Source organism: Tetrahymena thermophila (assembly GCF_000189635.1).
Source record: "Tetrahymena thermophila SB210 genomic scaffold scf_8254786, whole genome shotgun sequence".
Lineage (NCBI taxonomy): Eukaryota > Ciliophora > Oligohymenophorea > Hymenostomatida > Tetrahymenidae > Tetrahymena > Tetrahymena thermophila.
Window position 1 is genome coordinate 239,335 of NW_002476542.1, and position 17,362 is coordinate 256,696.

Below are 17,362 nucleotides of genomic sequence, written 5' to 3' on the forward strand. Positions count from 1 at the left end.
TTATAACCATTTTAATAAGAGTAATTGATAGTAAGAAACATAGTTTATTAAAAATATTTTCTAATCTGAAAAATAAATTATTACATAAAAAAGAACAAAAAATTGAAAAAAAACAAATAAATAAAGAATTAAAGAAAAAGATAAAAAGAATTCTGTTAAATTTTTAATCATTTAGCAAAGATAATAAATTGAGCATCAATCTTCTTTTATATAATCATCAAAAAAGTAATTTTTATTAACATTAGTATTTAATTTAATTATTAACATACTTAATTTTTAACCAATAAGTAGACCTAAAAGAAAACTCAAACGTGTAAATGCTTAATCTATTCTCATAGCTTGATAAATAAGACAAAGTACGATATAATAGCTAAAGTTCTGATTTGCAATCTTTTTCAACTTTATAAAACCAAATATGGGAGACATAAAATTAAAATTTAATAATTTCTGAAAGTAAAATATATAAAAAATTTATTTACTTATTTTTAGACTATTTATAATAATTTTTTAAATAAATATAAAAAAAACAGAAAAATTGAGAAAAATAGAAACTAAATTTATGTAATTCACCAATAAAATTGATAAACCATAAATAAATTTAAATAAAAGAATAAATACTTAAAATCCATTTCATGAAAAATCTAAAATAAAGTAGTTAGATGATGAATAATAAGTGAATTAAGATTTTTAAATAACAGAGCGAAGTATAGAAAAAAGTTATTTATGAATATACAGAAGAAAAAAAAATATAGATATTACCAAATTTAATTTTATATTAAAAATATACTAATTAAAATTGATTATAATTCAATTTTTTTGATTCATAGCATATAATATATTTTGAACTATAAAAGGTTATATGTATTTATAATATTTATAGTATTTGTAATATGGATAGTACTTATTTCGTTTTATCTAAAAGACCTTAGTTTAGCTTTTATTAGTTATTGTATCTGTGATTTTTGTATTTGGTATTTTTCTTGTCATTTATAAAATAATATTTATTAAATTTACTTAAAAAAGTTAAAAAGCGAAAAAATTTATTTTTTTTGAATATATATTAAATCATAGTCATCATTTACAAACGGAATAATAGTAGGAAGTCCATATTTTTTTTATAAAATTCTTAAAATTCTTATATAAGCTTGAGTATAAATAAGTGTAATTTTACTGATATTTACTCACTATATCCATTATCAAGTGTTGTTTCAATTAAATAATTTATTGTTTTTAAAAAAATTAAATAAAAATGTTTAATTTAAAGGAATCAAGCAACATAAGGTCAGTTAGGATATAATTTCACTATAAACAATGCTTTATTAACAAATATTTTAAGAAACCAAGATTCTATTTTTTTTAATGCAAATGATGCTTATATCAGTATTTAAAATTTAACATCTTTCAATAATATGTAGAATTATGATTATCCTATTCAATTTTCAAAAATACTTGCTCCAGATAATTTATAAGCATGCACATTTATTAATTCTGAAAATTCAAACATTACAATAAATAATACAAATTTTTATAATTTAATTTCTTTGAAGGAATCGACTCTACCTCTTTTAATTAAATCGATAAATTCAACTATTTTAGTAAAAAAAATTAAATGTAACTAAATGTTAGTTTTTGCCAAGTTTAATAGATATAACTTAGAGCAAATTAGAGATTAGTCAAAACAGGTTCAATAATATGTTTTAAATAAAACCTCAAAAGATTCTTCAAAATAATGCTTTAACTTAACAAATTAAAAATAACTCATTGATTTAATTAAACAGATCTAGTGTTTTGATTAACGATAATTCATTTTTTAGTGAAATTATTTGCTCTTAAAATTACTTTGGCTCTTGTTTATCTTTAGCTTACTCAAATTTTAATATATAGAACACATAATTCATATAAAATAAAGTAATTTATTCTCAATAAAATCTAATATTTACATTATTATTTCATTAGGCAGTTAATGGAGGAGCAATAGCGATCTTAGGAAATAATCAAATGACTAACTTTATTCAAAGTTCGAGCTTTTTTTAAAATACAGCAATAAAAAATGGTAGAGCAATTTTATTTGTAAACTGATTTTAATGATGTAATAATTAATTGATATAAAAATTTTTTTTAAAAGGCTAAATTAAATAAAATACTAAATCAATTTTATTTTACTGATATTTCTATTAATTGAATTTATTAAAAATAAAAAATTAATTTTTATAATGATCAACAAAGTAATTTTTACTAAATTTAGTATTTAATTTAATTACTAACAAACTTAATTTTTAATGAATAAGTAAACTTAAAAGAAAAGTCATACATGTAAATGCTTAATCTATTCTCATAAATTGATAAATAAGACAAAGTAGCATGTAATAACTAGTGTTCTAATTTGCAATCTTGTTCACCTTTATATAACAAAATATGGGAGACCTAAAGTTAAAATTTCATAATTTCTTAAAGCAAAAGAGGTATATATCTATTTATTTATTTTTAAACTATTTATAACATTTTTAAATAAATATAAAAAAAACTGTATAATTGGCAGAAACAGAAACTAAATTAATAATTCACCAATAAAATTGATAAACCATAAATAAATTTAAACAAAAGAATAAATACTTAAAATCCATTTCATAAAAGATCTAAAATATAGTAGTTAGATATTGAATAGTAAGTTAATTAAGATTTTTAAGTAACAGAGCTAAATATAGATAATAATTATTTATGAATTTACAGAAAAAAATAAAATATTATTAATTTTTACCAAATTTAATTATATATTTAAAATGTACTAATTAAAATATATTATAATTCTATTTTCTTAATTCGTTTACTGCTAAAGAGCATATAATATATTTCAAATTACAAATGGTTATATTTATGTATAATATTTATAGTATTTATAATAAAGATAATATTAATTTCTTTTTATCTAAATTACTCTAGTTTAGCCTTATTAGTTATTGTATCTGTGATTTTTGTATTAGCACTCTGTTTCCTGTCATTTATAAAATAATAAAAGTTTTATAAAATTTTAATGTTCATAATAGGGAAACAAAAATAAATAGTATAGTTTTACTAAAACTAAAATTTGATAAATATATTTTTGTAAAAAAACTTTAGTATAATATTCAGTAATAAATATAATATAAAGAAGAAAATAATAAGGACCTAGAATAATCAAATCTATATAAATCTTATTAAAACTGTTATTTATTTTTATTTTTTCTATTCAGCAATATTTTTTACTTCATCTTTAATATTCAAATAGCAACATTTTTCATAAAAAGACAAACTAAAAAAATAATTTGGCAAAAGTTAAAAAGTAATCCTAATATTTTAAGTTATTTTATTTATGTTAATATATTTATTAAACTTTAAATCAAGACTATATTTATATAGTATTGTGATGTAATTAAATTATTAGAACAATCATAAGCCATGATACAGAAAGTACAATATATAACAGGATTGAAATTGTTTACTTATTTCTGTATGCATAAATTGAATAATTAGCATAAAAAATCAAAAAGGCTAAGATAGTGAGTTAGCTCAAAATATTTGATGTTTTTTGTTTTATGATAGTATTTTAATTCATAATAAGGTATTTATTAAGATAAACTCAATTTTATTTAATTTTTTATCAAATTTATCTCAAATAAGAAACTGAAATAATAAAAAAAATCTAAAGACTACATGATGCTAAACGAAATTCTCTTTACACATAAAGAACATGATATATTTGAACTATTAACTAAAATTTTTATATTTACCTTAATAAAATATTAATTTATATAAAGTTTTTGTTTTTAAATTGAATTAGTAATTAGAAATATACCTATTATAATATTTGTTAACTAAAGTCAATGGTTGTTTACATAACACCAAATAATTTATTTTAATATACTGAAACTAATGTTAATACAAACATATTATAATAAGTAAAATTATAATTTTTTATGCTTTTAATATTACTAATATTCACAGCAAAAGCTCAATACTAAGTAACGAGCTATATAATTTTAAAAATAACCAATCTTTTTAAAAAAAGCAGAATGCCATTTAAAAATCTAGTCATTTCCAAACCACTAGATAAATAAATAATATTTAATAATTTATATTTATTTTTAATTAAATCAATGATATAAAAAGCTAAGTGTATTGCGATAAAGTATAAAAAATTAAGGCAATATCACTAATTCAATCAAGAGTAAATTAATAATCAATTGTATAGACTTTAAAAATTGTTTGCATAATAGCTGATTATGCAGTTTTATAATAGTGTATATTTAAATAAATAATTAAATTCTAATTGTTCGTCAAAATCAGCTAATCGCATCTAATGTTAATACTTTAAAGATAATAAAATTACTATTATTTAGATCTTCAACAGGTGTAAGCTTTACTTTATGCACAGAAGTAACTATTTTAACAACTCGAGCTTGTAAACCTACTTAATTGATGTTATTTATATTAAAGAGAAATATCTTGGAGATAATTGTGGCTATAATTATAATGTTGTTAATTTACTTGCTTATCAAGAAATATTTTTATTAAAAAATGAGTTAGTTTTTGTAGTAAATAAAAGATTAACTTTGATTTCAAGTTTGATCTTTAAATTTAGCAAAATACTAACTTGAATTTCATAATTATATCCCTGAATCATATATATTATATTAATTGAAAAACAAGTATAAGTAATTAATTATTGATTGTCATAAATTATATTTACTGTAACATATTAATTATAAAATTTTGTAAAAATTCGTTGCTGGAGCTGTATATTAAATTAACACGTTATTATTATATTATCTTGATAAGAAAAAACAAAACTATATGTCTAGCCTAATTTTGATTTTAAGTTACTCTGTGGGGAAAATTTACAGGGTCATCAAAATACTGAAATCTAAAATTTTTAATAATTTTTATCTTCTTTAATTACTTTAGTCTTATGGTTTTCTAAATATTAAAGCTAACAAACAAACATATTTTTTATTAAAAAAATTATTAGTTAACAAAATTAGATAAAACAAGTAGAGTTTTTTAAGAGATTGAGAAGGAGAGACAAAAAAAAATAAAAGAATGAATTTCAAAGCATCATTTTTATAACTAATTTATCTTCTATTACATTATGTCTTATCAGGGTAGACATCCTAGTGTCCAAAATTTTCTATTCAACACAGTAACTTAATAAATATTAAATATATATAATATCATTTCTTTTATTTAAGTGGCTCGCTTCTACGATAATCAATAGATATAAAGTTATCTAAAAATTCCAAAAACAAATATTATCTTAATCACTACTCTTTCTAGTAATAAATATGGAGCAAATGACATATCTAATGTAGTGTATTACGATGACATTTCGAAAAATGAAGACAACATCATTAATGCAATCAAGCGTAAATTATCCATAAATTTTATTGACTTTAAAAATTTTTTTACAAAATAGCTGATTATACAATTGTATAAATGGAGTATATTTAGAAAAATAATTAAATTCTAATTGTTAGTCCAAATCAGCTAATAGCAGCAAATGTTTATACATTAGAGATAGTAAAGTTCCTCATATTTAGAAATCCAACAGGTGTAAGCCTTATTTAAGGCACTGACTTAGCTATTTTAACCACTAGAGCTTGTATATTCTACATAATTGATGTTGTTTAGTTTAAACAGATATATTCTGAAGATGCTTGCTACTATAACTATAATGTTAATAGTTTTCTTAGATATCCAAGAACATAAATCCTTAATAATGGGAAAATTTTTATAACAATAAAAGATGATTTTGGATTTCAAGCTTGGTCTTTAAATTTAACAACATACTAACTTCAATATCATAATTATCTCCCAAAACCATGTATACTATATTTTAATAATATTTAAATTTTTTAAATTCTAAATTTATAAATAGTTACATACACATGGTATTCAGATATAGACTTCTATTATGATTGGAATTTGATATTTTTAGTTGGCGATTATTACTTACTTAGCATTTTATAAATTGGAGATTTAAGTTTGAATTAATTTACTGTATTAAAATAAATGAGTAGAAATGATTTATTTTAATTGAATATTATTGATATAATTATTTTCTTAAAAAATAGATTTGATGGATTGGGGCAATAATTTTTGGAATGTTAAATTTATTTAATTTACTGAATAATCTAAATAGAATTTTAGCTTATTTATGAGTGACCCTAACTCCTTATTCAGACTTGATTTTACCATTATAGGGAATTAGTTAACATAATCAATAGATTCTCTTACTTTTGTATTTGCTACTTAGGATTTTCCTGTACGTTTTTAAGGAACTTAGTACACTAAATGGTATTACCTTTAAGAAAACAAATAGTTATTGATACCTATGGATAATAATTTTTCATACTAGACATATAGTTTAGTTTTTTCTTATCAAGATAATAAAACTATAAGGCGTTAATGTAATATTTATTAAATAATTTCATACTTTAAACAAGGTTTTTAATTAAATTATCTTCTATTTTGGGGAGGGGAAAATACCAATAATTGTTATTAATGAAGGAGTCGTCTTTCAATTTATTTAGTTAAGATTAATAGTAATTTAAAACTAATATTTTACTACTTCCCCTCTCTTAATATTTTAAATTTTTTTTTAATTTTTAAAACTTAATAATTGTGATCTTATATATTAAATAATATTTAACTCATTTTTACTTTAAGAAATAAATTAATTTTTAAAAAAAAAGTTTACTATGCTAATGGATGGATAAAAATATTTCCAGTTAATCAAAATAACATAAATTATTTTGTCTCAGTTTGTTAATGTTAAATTAAAGTTATATAAAATACAATTGATGGTGATGTTATATGGTATACAAGTTTTCCTGAAGGCAACATATTTGGAAAAGAAAACTATTTTATTTAAGTTCAAAATTACCCTAAAGGTTTTTTTGGATTGATGGATACTGAATCAATAAGCTATTTTGAGATATTTTCAAATCAAAATATTTAAGTAAGTAAATTTATTCAGTCTCAAAGATAAATTAAAATAATTATATTTTAAGAGTTTTAAATTAAGTTAAATTAATGTTACTTTGGCGAGAATGAGTTATGTATTGACTTCGTTTATGGATTAAGAAAACATTCTTTGGTTTATTACAGGTTTACCTTATAAAGACAATAATGAAAATTTTTTATTCTGGATGATTGATTTTAAAATTTAAAAGGCAAAAACTTTGTTTTCAGATAATTTAGATGACAATTTGAATAAAACTTGTTACGCTTTATATTCAGAAAAAAATCATTCTCTTGTAGGATTAGATGTATTAGGAAATGTATATGTATGGGATTCACTAAATTAATATAAATTTAAATATAAAAAGACAATAAGTAAATAATTTATTTTTTATTAACTTATTAACTTAATTAAAAATAAGCTAAATACTAATGTTATAAATCGGTAATGGGTCAATTATATAATGATGGCAACAATATTTATTTAATTGTACTGTGTGATGATCATAAGGTAATTAGTTTTAATATAGATACAGAAGATACTTAACTACTAATTCAAATGTCTTCTGATTCACTTCATATTAATTGTTTTGAAGATATTTAATTGATTGGTATTGGAGAAAGCAATACAGGAAGTGTATTTTTATTTAGATATAATTAAAATAGCAAGAATTTTGAGTCTTTTTTTAAAATATAAACCATTAAATATAATGATAAAACAATAAATTTAAGTTATTTAGCTGATTCTCAATAGCTCTTTATCTAATACTACTACAGTAACAACTTTTTACCAATAGGAATGTGCTTAGAAAATGTTTAAAATTGTTTGAATTGTTAGATGGATTTTTATTTTAAAACAACTGAAACTTAACAATAAGATTATTTATTTGGGCTAGGAACAAGTGAATCTCCATTTTTAAGTTCATAAAATTTGATAACAACCTTTTTACTGGTAAATTAATTTATTAAAATAAATAATAATTAGAATTTTAAGTTTGAAATTCAAAACCTTATACTTGACAAAAAGATACTTTAAAGAATTTTTATCAAGGGTATATAAAACACATTTTATTTATTAAATTTTCTATAATTTAATTAAATTAATAAATAATTCATATTAAAAGATTAAAATTTATAATCAATCCTTAGAATAAATATTTATTTTTTACTAAAAATAACCAATATTTTTTTTCTTTAATTGACTTTTGATAAATTGAGTTTAACAAAGTTTGACCTTAAAAAAATTAACCATTAAAAAGGTATAATGATAAAGAGCAAATTATTTTATTTCCATATTAAAATTCATAAAATATGAATAAAATTTTATAAAAAAATAATCAGGCATAGCAATATAATCAATTAATAGATGGGATTTAGAAGATTAACATCAATATTTATATTCACACAGAAAATTCTTTGAAATTATTTCAAGAATTGTTAGATATTTAATTTAGTAATGTAATATAATTAATGATAAGAAGTGCAGATCCTTTAAAATAATCTTAAATAAATATTACAAATAGCCTTTAATTTAATTAATTTAATTCTTTATATTTATAAAATATAATATTCTATTTTAAATATTTGGATAACTAAATTTATTAGTGTGGATTATAAATAAATAATATAATTGGAATTGTAAATATTGATAATATCGACTATTAGTCTTCGAATGCTACATATTCCTAAAATTGCTATTCTCTTCAAATAAGTAATTCCTCTGTAACTTTGTAAAATCTAAATATATCAAATAAAGATTTTTCTTAATTTTAAGATATAATTTAAGTTAGTGATTCAAAGCAGGTAAATCATAATATTAGTAATTAAAAAATAAACTAAATATTTTTTTAAAATAATTAAAAAGCTTGTGTTAGATAATTTCATTCTTGAAAATTCAATTTTAAACAGTTAGTTTAGCATTGTAAAGTAGTTAAGTGAAACTAGTATAACAATCAAATAGATGATTATTCAAAACAATATCTGTGATATAAAATAAAATGCAAATTCGCAGTATGTAGGCTAACTCTTTCAAGCAGGTTAATTTAATGTCAGTAACATGCAAATCATAGGAAATCAATTTTGTAATTCAAAAATATTTTCAACTATTAGCACTATAAATCAGAAAAACTATAATATTTTGTTTGATAATATTATCATACAATATAACAAATTTTACACAATAACTTCACATCTATTTTATAACGCAATATATACCTTTAATCCATTACCATAGCATTCTCTATAATTAAGTAATATTTACACATCAGATAATTAGTATCTTCCAAATATTTAAAATGAATATACAAATAATTTAAGCATAACTTCATTAATATTATTAGACAAAATAGCAAATATAACTGCCAAAAATATATCATCTAAAAATTAAGACTAAATCACTTTTTTAAGAGCTTCATAATCATAGGTTAGTAAATTATACAACATATCATGTCTTAATGATTAAAATTTTTATTAAAATTCAAAAAAAACTTAATAAATGTATGCAGGTTGTTTATATTTTATTGAAGTTAATTAAATTAACCTGAATTTATTTAATTCTAGTTATATTAATGCTGTTGATAATTCTGTCATAATTATCTAAAATATCAATTACAAAAACAATTTGATTGACTTAAATAATATTGAAATATTTAGTTCTTCATTCAAATAAACATTACCAAATTCTTATTCGAACCCATTGTTCATTGCTTGTGATTAAGTCTCTAATATTTAAATATTAAATTCTAATTTTTATGACAATACTCTCAATGGTTTCGTCAATTCTTTAACTTAGTCAACAACAGCTATTTAGATAATTAATTCTCAAGGAGATATGCTTATTTAAGACACATAGTTTAGCAATTCTAAGTCAGATTCTCACTATAATTTTGCATTTATATAGTGCAACAACACTTATATAAATAGATGCTCATTTACAAATTCTTCTTATGATTTATAGGATAACACAGCATTATTCATACAATAAGGAGGATGTCTAAGAATAAAATCAAATACATTTCAATTGTATAATTCTATATTCTCTTAATCAACTGCTAGTATTGCTTCTTTTGTTTACCTAGAACCACTAAGTAACTAAATGGATAATATATTCTTAAATACTTCATTTTCTTAAGGTTACTCTAGCTTAGATGGAGGAGCTGTATACATAAATTCTTAGAATTCTTATATAAGCTTGAGTATAAATAAATGTAATTTTACTGATATTTACTCACTTTATCCATCATCAAGTGTAGTTTCAATTAAGTAATTTATTATTTAAAAAAAAATTAAATAAAAATATTTAATTTAAAGGAATCAAGCAACATAAGGTCAGTTAGGAAGACTCTATAATTTCACTTTAAACAATGCTTTATTAACAAATATTTTAGGAAACACAGATTCTATTTTTTTTAATGCAAATGATGCTGATATCATTATTTAAAATTTAACATCTTTCAATAATATGTAAAATTATGATTATCCTATTCAATTTTCAAAAATACTTGCTCCAGATAATATATAAGCATGCACATTTATTAATTCTGAAAATTCAAACATTAAAATAAATAATACAAATTTTTATGATTTGATTTCTTCCTAGGAATCGTCTCTACCTCTTTTAATTAAATCGATAAATTCAACTATCTTAGTAAAAAAATTAAATGCAACGAAATGTTAATTTTAACCAAGTCTAATAGATATCACATAAAGTAAATTAGAGATTAGTCAAAGCAGGTTCAATAATATGTTTTAAATAAAACCTCAAAGGATTCTTGAAAATAATGCTTTAACTTAATAAATTAAAAATAATTCTTTGATTTAATTAAACAGATCTAGTGTTTTGATAAATGATAACTCATTTTTTAGTGAAATTATTTGCACTTAGAATTGCTATGGCTCTTGTTTATCTTTAGTTTACTCAAATTTTGGTATATAAAACACCTATTTCAAATAAAATAAAGTAATTTTTTCTCAATAAAATTAGTTATGATTAACTTGCATTTTATTTACACCATTATTTCTTAATTTCCTTTATTTTACACAAACCATCTTTTTTACTCTTTTTACACCATACCCTAACTATACTCTATTTACATCAACCTCAAATTATATTTCTTTTACGCCAACACTTATTATATTATATTTACATCAACCCTTAATTGTATGGGTATAGTGTAAAAGAAATAAAATTTGAGGTTGATGTAAATGGAGTATAATTACGTTACGGTGTAAATATAGTACAAATGAGGGTTCGTGTAAAATATATTATATTTGACTATGGTATAAATAAATAGCAAGTTAATCTTAATTATTTACATTTTATTTCATTAGGCAGTTAATGGAGGAGCAATAGCGATCTTAGGAAATAATCAAATGACTAATTTAATTCAAAGTTCGAGCTTTTTTTAAAATACAGCAATAAAAAATGGAGGTTCAATTTATTTGTAAACTGATATAAATGATGTAATAATTTTATTTAATATAAATTATTTTTTAAAAAGCTTAAATTAAATATGATACTTAATCAATTTTTATTTTACTGATATTTTAATTTTATTTAAAATTAATTTTTATCCATTTAATTTATTTTTATTTTAGATTTTCAAAATGTAAATTGTTGAATCTTAATTTCGAGAAAACTCAGTTGAGTAAGGTAATGGAGGTGCTTTTTATATATTGGCATAAACTGTTAACTCAAGTTAATAATAGATAATGATTTAAAATACTGAAATTAGTAATAACAAGGCTATAATAGGTGGTGGAATTTATAATTAAGGAGTAAACCCTAAAATAGAAAAAAGTTTGATTTCATTTAATTAGGCTTTGTATTATGGAAATGATTAATTTTCTTATCCAACATAACTTTATAATGTCAACTATCAAAGTTTTTAATATTAACATTAAAATTAGAATTAAATTATATTTAACAATTTTAAAAGTGGTGATAAATTTCCTAAATTTATCTTTGAGCTAAGAGATAATAGCAGTAAACCTGTAATATATACTGAAGGATAGCAAATTAAAGCTCAAATAAGAATAAGTACAAAGACAGTAAATTCTTCTCAATATTATTTTAGAGGAAATACTATCTAATAAATTGATCCTATCAAAAATATTTTTATATTTGATGATCTAGATTTGATAGGTATTCCTAATTCCTAATTGATAATAGAATTTATTTCAGAATCAATAAAGATATTTAACAATTAAACATAAACATTTGAAAATAATTATACATTTGAAGTGCATGTTAATTTTAGGAATTGTGTTTATGGAGAGATCATTAATTAGTATAACAATTATAAAGAATGTTAAACTTGTGAGGATGGTAAATATTCATTAGATTTTGAAGCATGTTATTCCTGTCCTTCTGGAGGATAATGCTAAAATGGATTAGTTAATCTCTAAAGTGGATTTTGGAGAAAAGAAGAGCATAGTTTATAAATATTATAATGCTATAATAGATTATAGAATTGTATAGGAACATCATTTGGAAATAATGTTTACCATTAAGGAAATATAGGACCACTATGCGAAGAATGTGATGTAATTAATTAATTAATTAATTTGATAATATTTTTAAAAATATTTATTTATACAAAGATTCATGGAGAGTTTTGGTAGAAAAGCTATACAAGAAGTTCAAAGTTTTAGTGTGAGTTATGTGAAAGTATTAGATATGATTTTTGGAAACTGGCTCTTACTTTTCTTTGGATTACAATTTCTATATTTTTTACTGTTAAGAACGATGAGAGTTTTTTCTTAAAAAGAATATTGATAAACAACATTCGCAAAAAATCGAAAAAAATCCAATACGAAAGTTATAAAATTGATAATCTTAGTTAAAAGGATAGATCAAATAAGCTTTAAAACTCAAAATAAAAAATTTTATCTAAAAATTATATTAAGATTTTTACAAACTATGTTCAAATAGTTAGTACTACAGTCTCATTCAACTTAAACCTTGATTCATGTAATTTATTTATTATTTTTTTAAAATTATTTTTTTTAATTTTACCAAATAATAAATAGATTTTGTAGAAGTTTCTACATATTTAGGAACTCCAATAAAAACATCTATTGATTTTTTAGAATGTTTTCTTAAAGATAGTTAAATATAAATACCTTAAATTTACAAGAAGTTAATTTTTTCTTTAATTTCTCCTTTTATTATTTTAGCATTATTTGCTTTTATCCTGAAATTTAACTAAAAATTTGTAGATAAATCAATCAAATTTAAAATACACTAACTCTATACAGGATCAATATTCTTATTTTTGTATCTTTAACCAGATTTAGTTTCTTAAATGATAAGTCTGCTTTCATGTAGATAAATTGGGGACACCTCTTACATACTAAGTAATATCAATTATGAATGCTATACATACAGCTATAAATATTATAGCTTGAGCTTAATAGTTCCTTTCTTAATTATATGGGTTATAATAATTCCTTTTGCTCTATTAGTTTACATTAAAAAGAATAAAAAAAACTTAGATAGTTTATTTATAAATATGAAATTTGGCTTCTTGTACAGAGAGTACAAAAGCAATGTTTATTATTGGGAGTTCATAAAAATAGCATAAAAAATATCAATAATACTTGTACTTAACCTTTATTATCAGAATTAGATTGTAAAAGGCTGTATTATAACATTGATTATAACAGGTTATGGATTATATGCAAATAAATTATAACCTTACTTAGAAGATAACTACAATTAGTTAGATAGCTTATCCACAAAGGTATGCGCTTTAACAGTATTTCTTTGTGTTTTTATAAGCGGAAATGATTACAATTATTTATTGATTATTTCTTTAATCATAATCTTAATAATTAATATTTATTTTGTTATAACCATTTTAATAAGAGTAATTGATAGTAAGAAACATAGTTTATTAAAAATATTTTCTTATCTGAAAAATAAATTATTACATAAAAAAGAACAAAAAATTGAAAAAAAACAAATAAATAAAGAATTAAAGAAAAAGATAAGAAGAATTCTGTTAAATTATTAATCATTTAGTAAAGATAATAAATTGAGCATCAATCTTCTTTTATATAATCATTAAACAAGTAATTTTTATTAACTTTAGTATTTAATTTAATTATTAACATACTTAATTTTTAACCAATAAGTAGGCTTAAAAGAAAACTCAAATGTGTAAATGCTTAATCTATTCTCATAGCTTGATAAATAAGGCAAAGTACCATATAATAGCTAAAGTTCTGATTTGCAATCTTTGTCAACTTTATAAAACCAAATATGGGAGACATAAAGTTAAAATTTCATAATTTCTTAAAGCAAAATATGTATAAATTTATTTACTTATTTTTAGACTATTTATAATAATATTTTAAATAAATCTAAAAAACAGAAAAATTGACAGAATTAGAAACTAAATTTATGCAATTCACCAATAAAATTGATAAATCATAAATAAATTTAAATAAAAGAATAAATATTTAAAATCCATTTCATGAAAGATCTAAAATAAAGTAGTTAGATGCTGAATAATAAGTGAATTAAGATTTTTAAATAACAGAGCGAAGTATAAAAAAAAATAATTTATGAATATACAGAATAAATAAAAAATATTGAAATTACCAAATTTAATTTTATATTAAAAATATACTAATTAAAATTGATTATAATTCCATTTTTTAGATTCATAGCATATAATATATTTTGAATTATAAATGGTTACACGTATTTATAATATTTATAGTATTTGTAATATGGATAGTACTTATTTCATTTTATCTAAAAGACCTTAGTTTAGCTTTTATTAGTTATTGTATCTGTGATTTTTGTATTTGGTACTTTTCTTGTCATTTATAAAATAATTTTTATTAAATTTTACATGGCTAACATATTGAGTTCTTCGGTATTTCAGTTTGGACACTTATATCGACGAATTATAGTACTAGATTTTATTATGATGATATTTGTAGTGAGGCTAAAAACTCCTCAATATCACTATATGCAAATAATTGCTCAATTACTCTAGTTAATACTATTTATATTATTTTAAAAGCTATTTATCCATTATTGTAAATTGAATACATTATATAAACCAATTAAATACTCTTTTGAGTTCTAACATATTAATAACTGCCGAAATTTATGCACTCTCCTAAATAAATATGTTAATTTAGGAGATTTAGCTTCTATAAGTATTTCTTAAGGGCCAGATTTTACAGTTGTTACTTAATGGTATTATATTTTTTCAAAAGATATAGTTAATTAGAATAGGTGATTTTTGAAGATGCTTGATTTTATAAAAAGATAACATTAATTATTCAAAGCATTCTACCATTTTACTATTAAATTATGGTTTATGCTTTAAAGTTATATTAGATAGCAAAGGTTTCTTTAATTTTATTAATTTATTTTTTAAATACAATTTATTTTTATTCTCTCATAATTTCTTATTATAAAATTTATAAAACTGTCTATAAAGTTAAATTATTTCTATTTTGAAAAATTTTACACTAATGAATAAAAAATTTTAGTATTTATTTTTAATTTTTAATCTATATTATTTCCATAGAAAATTTAAAGAAAAAATTATGTTCTTTTCTAAGATTTTGGGTGTATTATGTTTCTAAAAAAATGTAAGTAGATAATTTATTTCTAGATCGTTTATATTTCATTAAACTTCTATTTCAAAATAACTAAAAAGCTAAGAATAACCAGGTAACTAAGCAATAATTATTTATTTATTTATCATTTAACTGTGCTAATTATTTATTACATATCAAATTTAAATATTTTATGCTTTTATTTCAATAAAATTAATAATTTTAGCAGGCTAGCAATATATTTTTTTTATTCCTGTTATTACAATTTTTTTAAGAATTATTCATCAGATTTTATATTTTTTGTTTTTTAAATTATCTATTTTAAATGGACTGTAAAGTCAATTGATAATATAATTCATTAAAAATGTTAATTATAGACAAATACATATATTAAATTATCAATACTTGTATCTAAAAAAATAATTATTTAATTAATTTAAAGAATAGCATTATAGATAATAAATTAAATAAATTAATTACTAATCAATATGTCTTTAAGAATAGGTATAAACGGATTTGGTAGAATAGGCAGATTAGTTTTAAGAGCTGCTATTGAAAATAAATCTAATTTGATCACACCTGTTGCAATTAATGATCCTTCTATGGATATTGATTATTTAATTTATTAATTAAAATATGACTCAGTTCATCTAAAATTTCCTGGCACTATTGAAAAGGTAGTTAGAATAATTACAATAATTTTAACAAATGCATAAAAATACCCTTCAAATCTATATTTTAATGCTTATTTTTATTTTATTCTATTCTAATAAATTTACTTTGAATAATATATGCACTTAAACTTCAATTTAAGTTAAATTTTATCTGTTTTAATTTTATTTTTAAATAGGTTAATGAACATACTGTTAAAATAAATGGAAATTCTATTGTCTTGTTTAAAGAAAAGGATCCTGCTGCTTTAAAATGGGGTGAAGTGGGAGCTGATTTTATATGCGAGTCATCAGGATTATTTTTGACTTAAGATAAAGCTGGAGCTCACTTAAAAGGAGGTGCTAAGAAAGTTATTTTATCAGCACCTTCTAAAGATGATACTCCTACTTATGTCTTTGGTGTCAATCATAATAATTATATACCTTCTTAAAATATCATTTCTAATGCCTCTTGCACTACAAATTGTTTAGCAAATATCGCTAAGGTACTTGACTAAAATTTTGGTATAGTAGAAGGTTTAATGACAGCTGTGCATGCTACAACAGCTTCTCAATAAGTGGTTGATGGTCCTTCAAAAGGAGGAAAAGATTGGAGAGCTGGAAGAGCTGCAAAGGTTAACATTATTCCTTCTTCTACAGGTGCTGCAAAAGCTGTTGGTCTGGTTCTACCAAATCTTAAAGGAAAACTTACTGGGATGTCATTTAGAGTTCCTACTATTGATGTGTCTGTAGTAGATCTAACTGTTAGACTTGAAAAAAAAACTACATATGCAAATATTTGTGAGGCTATGGAAGAAGCTTCTAAAGGTGAGCTTAATGTAATTTATTATTTATTTGTCTCCCTTTTTAATTTGTTTAAATACATTAAAATTAAAAAGGGAATTTTAGGTTATACAAAAGATGAAGTAGTATCTTAAGATTTCGTACATGATTAGAGAACTTCTATTTTTGATTCAAAAGCAGGAATTGGTCTGAACAATAATTTTTTTAAAGTTGTATCTTGGTATGATAATGAATGGGGATTTTCAAACAAGCTTCTTGATTTAGCTTTGCATGTTTAAAAAACTTCAGGATTATGAAATTTAATTTTCTATTTATTGTTAACGTATTTG

The 17,362-nt window shown here is 20.8% G+C and overlaps 3 protein-coding genes across 3 annotated transcripts in view; all 3 read left to right on the forward strand. All coding sequences in view use genetic code 6, as the record gives it.

The window, feature by feature from the left end:
* Positions 1 to 727, forward strand: part of TTHERM_000551222 (hypothetical protein) — a gene marked incomplete at both ends in the record, with an annotated part of 1,808 nt that extends 1,081 nt beyond the window's left edge. The window contains 3 exons of the mRNA XM_012795937.1: positions 1 to 225; positions 292 to 453; positions 531 to 727. The exon at positions 1 to 225 is cut by the window's left edge and continues 1,081 nt beyond it. Of these exons, the coding sequence (XP_012651391.1) occupies positions 1 to 225; positions 292 to 453; positions 531 to 727 (584 nt within the window). The remainder of the gene's footprint in view (positions 226 to 291; positions 454 to 530) is intronic.
* Positions 728 to 5,125: 4,398 nt separating this feature from the next.
* Positions 5,126 to 14,569, forward strand: TTHERM_00554180 (transmembrane protein, putative; the record flags this gene model as incomplete). Its single annotated transcript, XM_001009208.3, has 16 exons — positions 5,126 to 5,399; positions 5,450 to 5,857; positions 5,912 to 6,049; positions 6,108 to 6,443; positions 6,729 to 6,994; positions 7,047 to 7,371; positions 7,419 to 7,948; positions 8,338 to 8,799; positions 8,861 to 10,257; positions 10,306 to 10,954; positions 11,326 to 11,457; positions 11,593 to 12,540; positions 12,598 to 12,967; positions 13,027 to 14,070; positions 14,137 to 14,307; positions 14,373 to 14,569. The coding sequence occupies 16 exons, from the start codon at positions 5,126 to 5,128 to the stop codon at positions 14,567 to 14,569; spliced, it is 7,647 nt and encodes a 2,548-aa protein (XP_001009208.3).
* A 1,498-nt stretch (positions 14,570 to 16,067) lies between these two features.
* TTHERM_00554190 (glyceraldehyde-3-phosphate dehydrogenase) lies at positions 16,068 to 17,329 on the forward strand (the record flags this gene model as incomplete). Its single annotated transcript, XM_001009209.2, has 3 exons — positions 16,068 to 16,256; positions 16,430 to 17,068; positions 17,129 to 17,329. 3 exons carry the CDS (start codon positions 16,068 to 16,070, stop codon positions 17,327 to 17,329), a joined length of 1,029 nt encoding a protein of 342 aa, XP_001009209.2.
* Between the last annotated feature and the right edge of the window lie 33 nt (positions 17,330 to 17,362).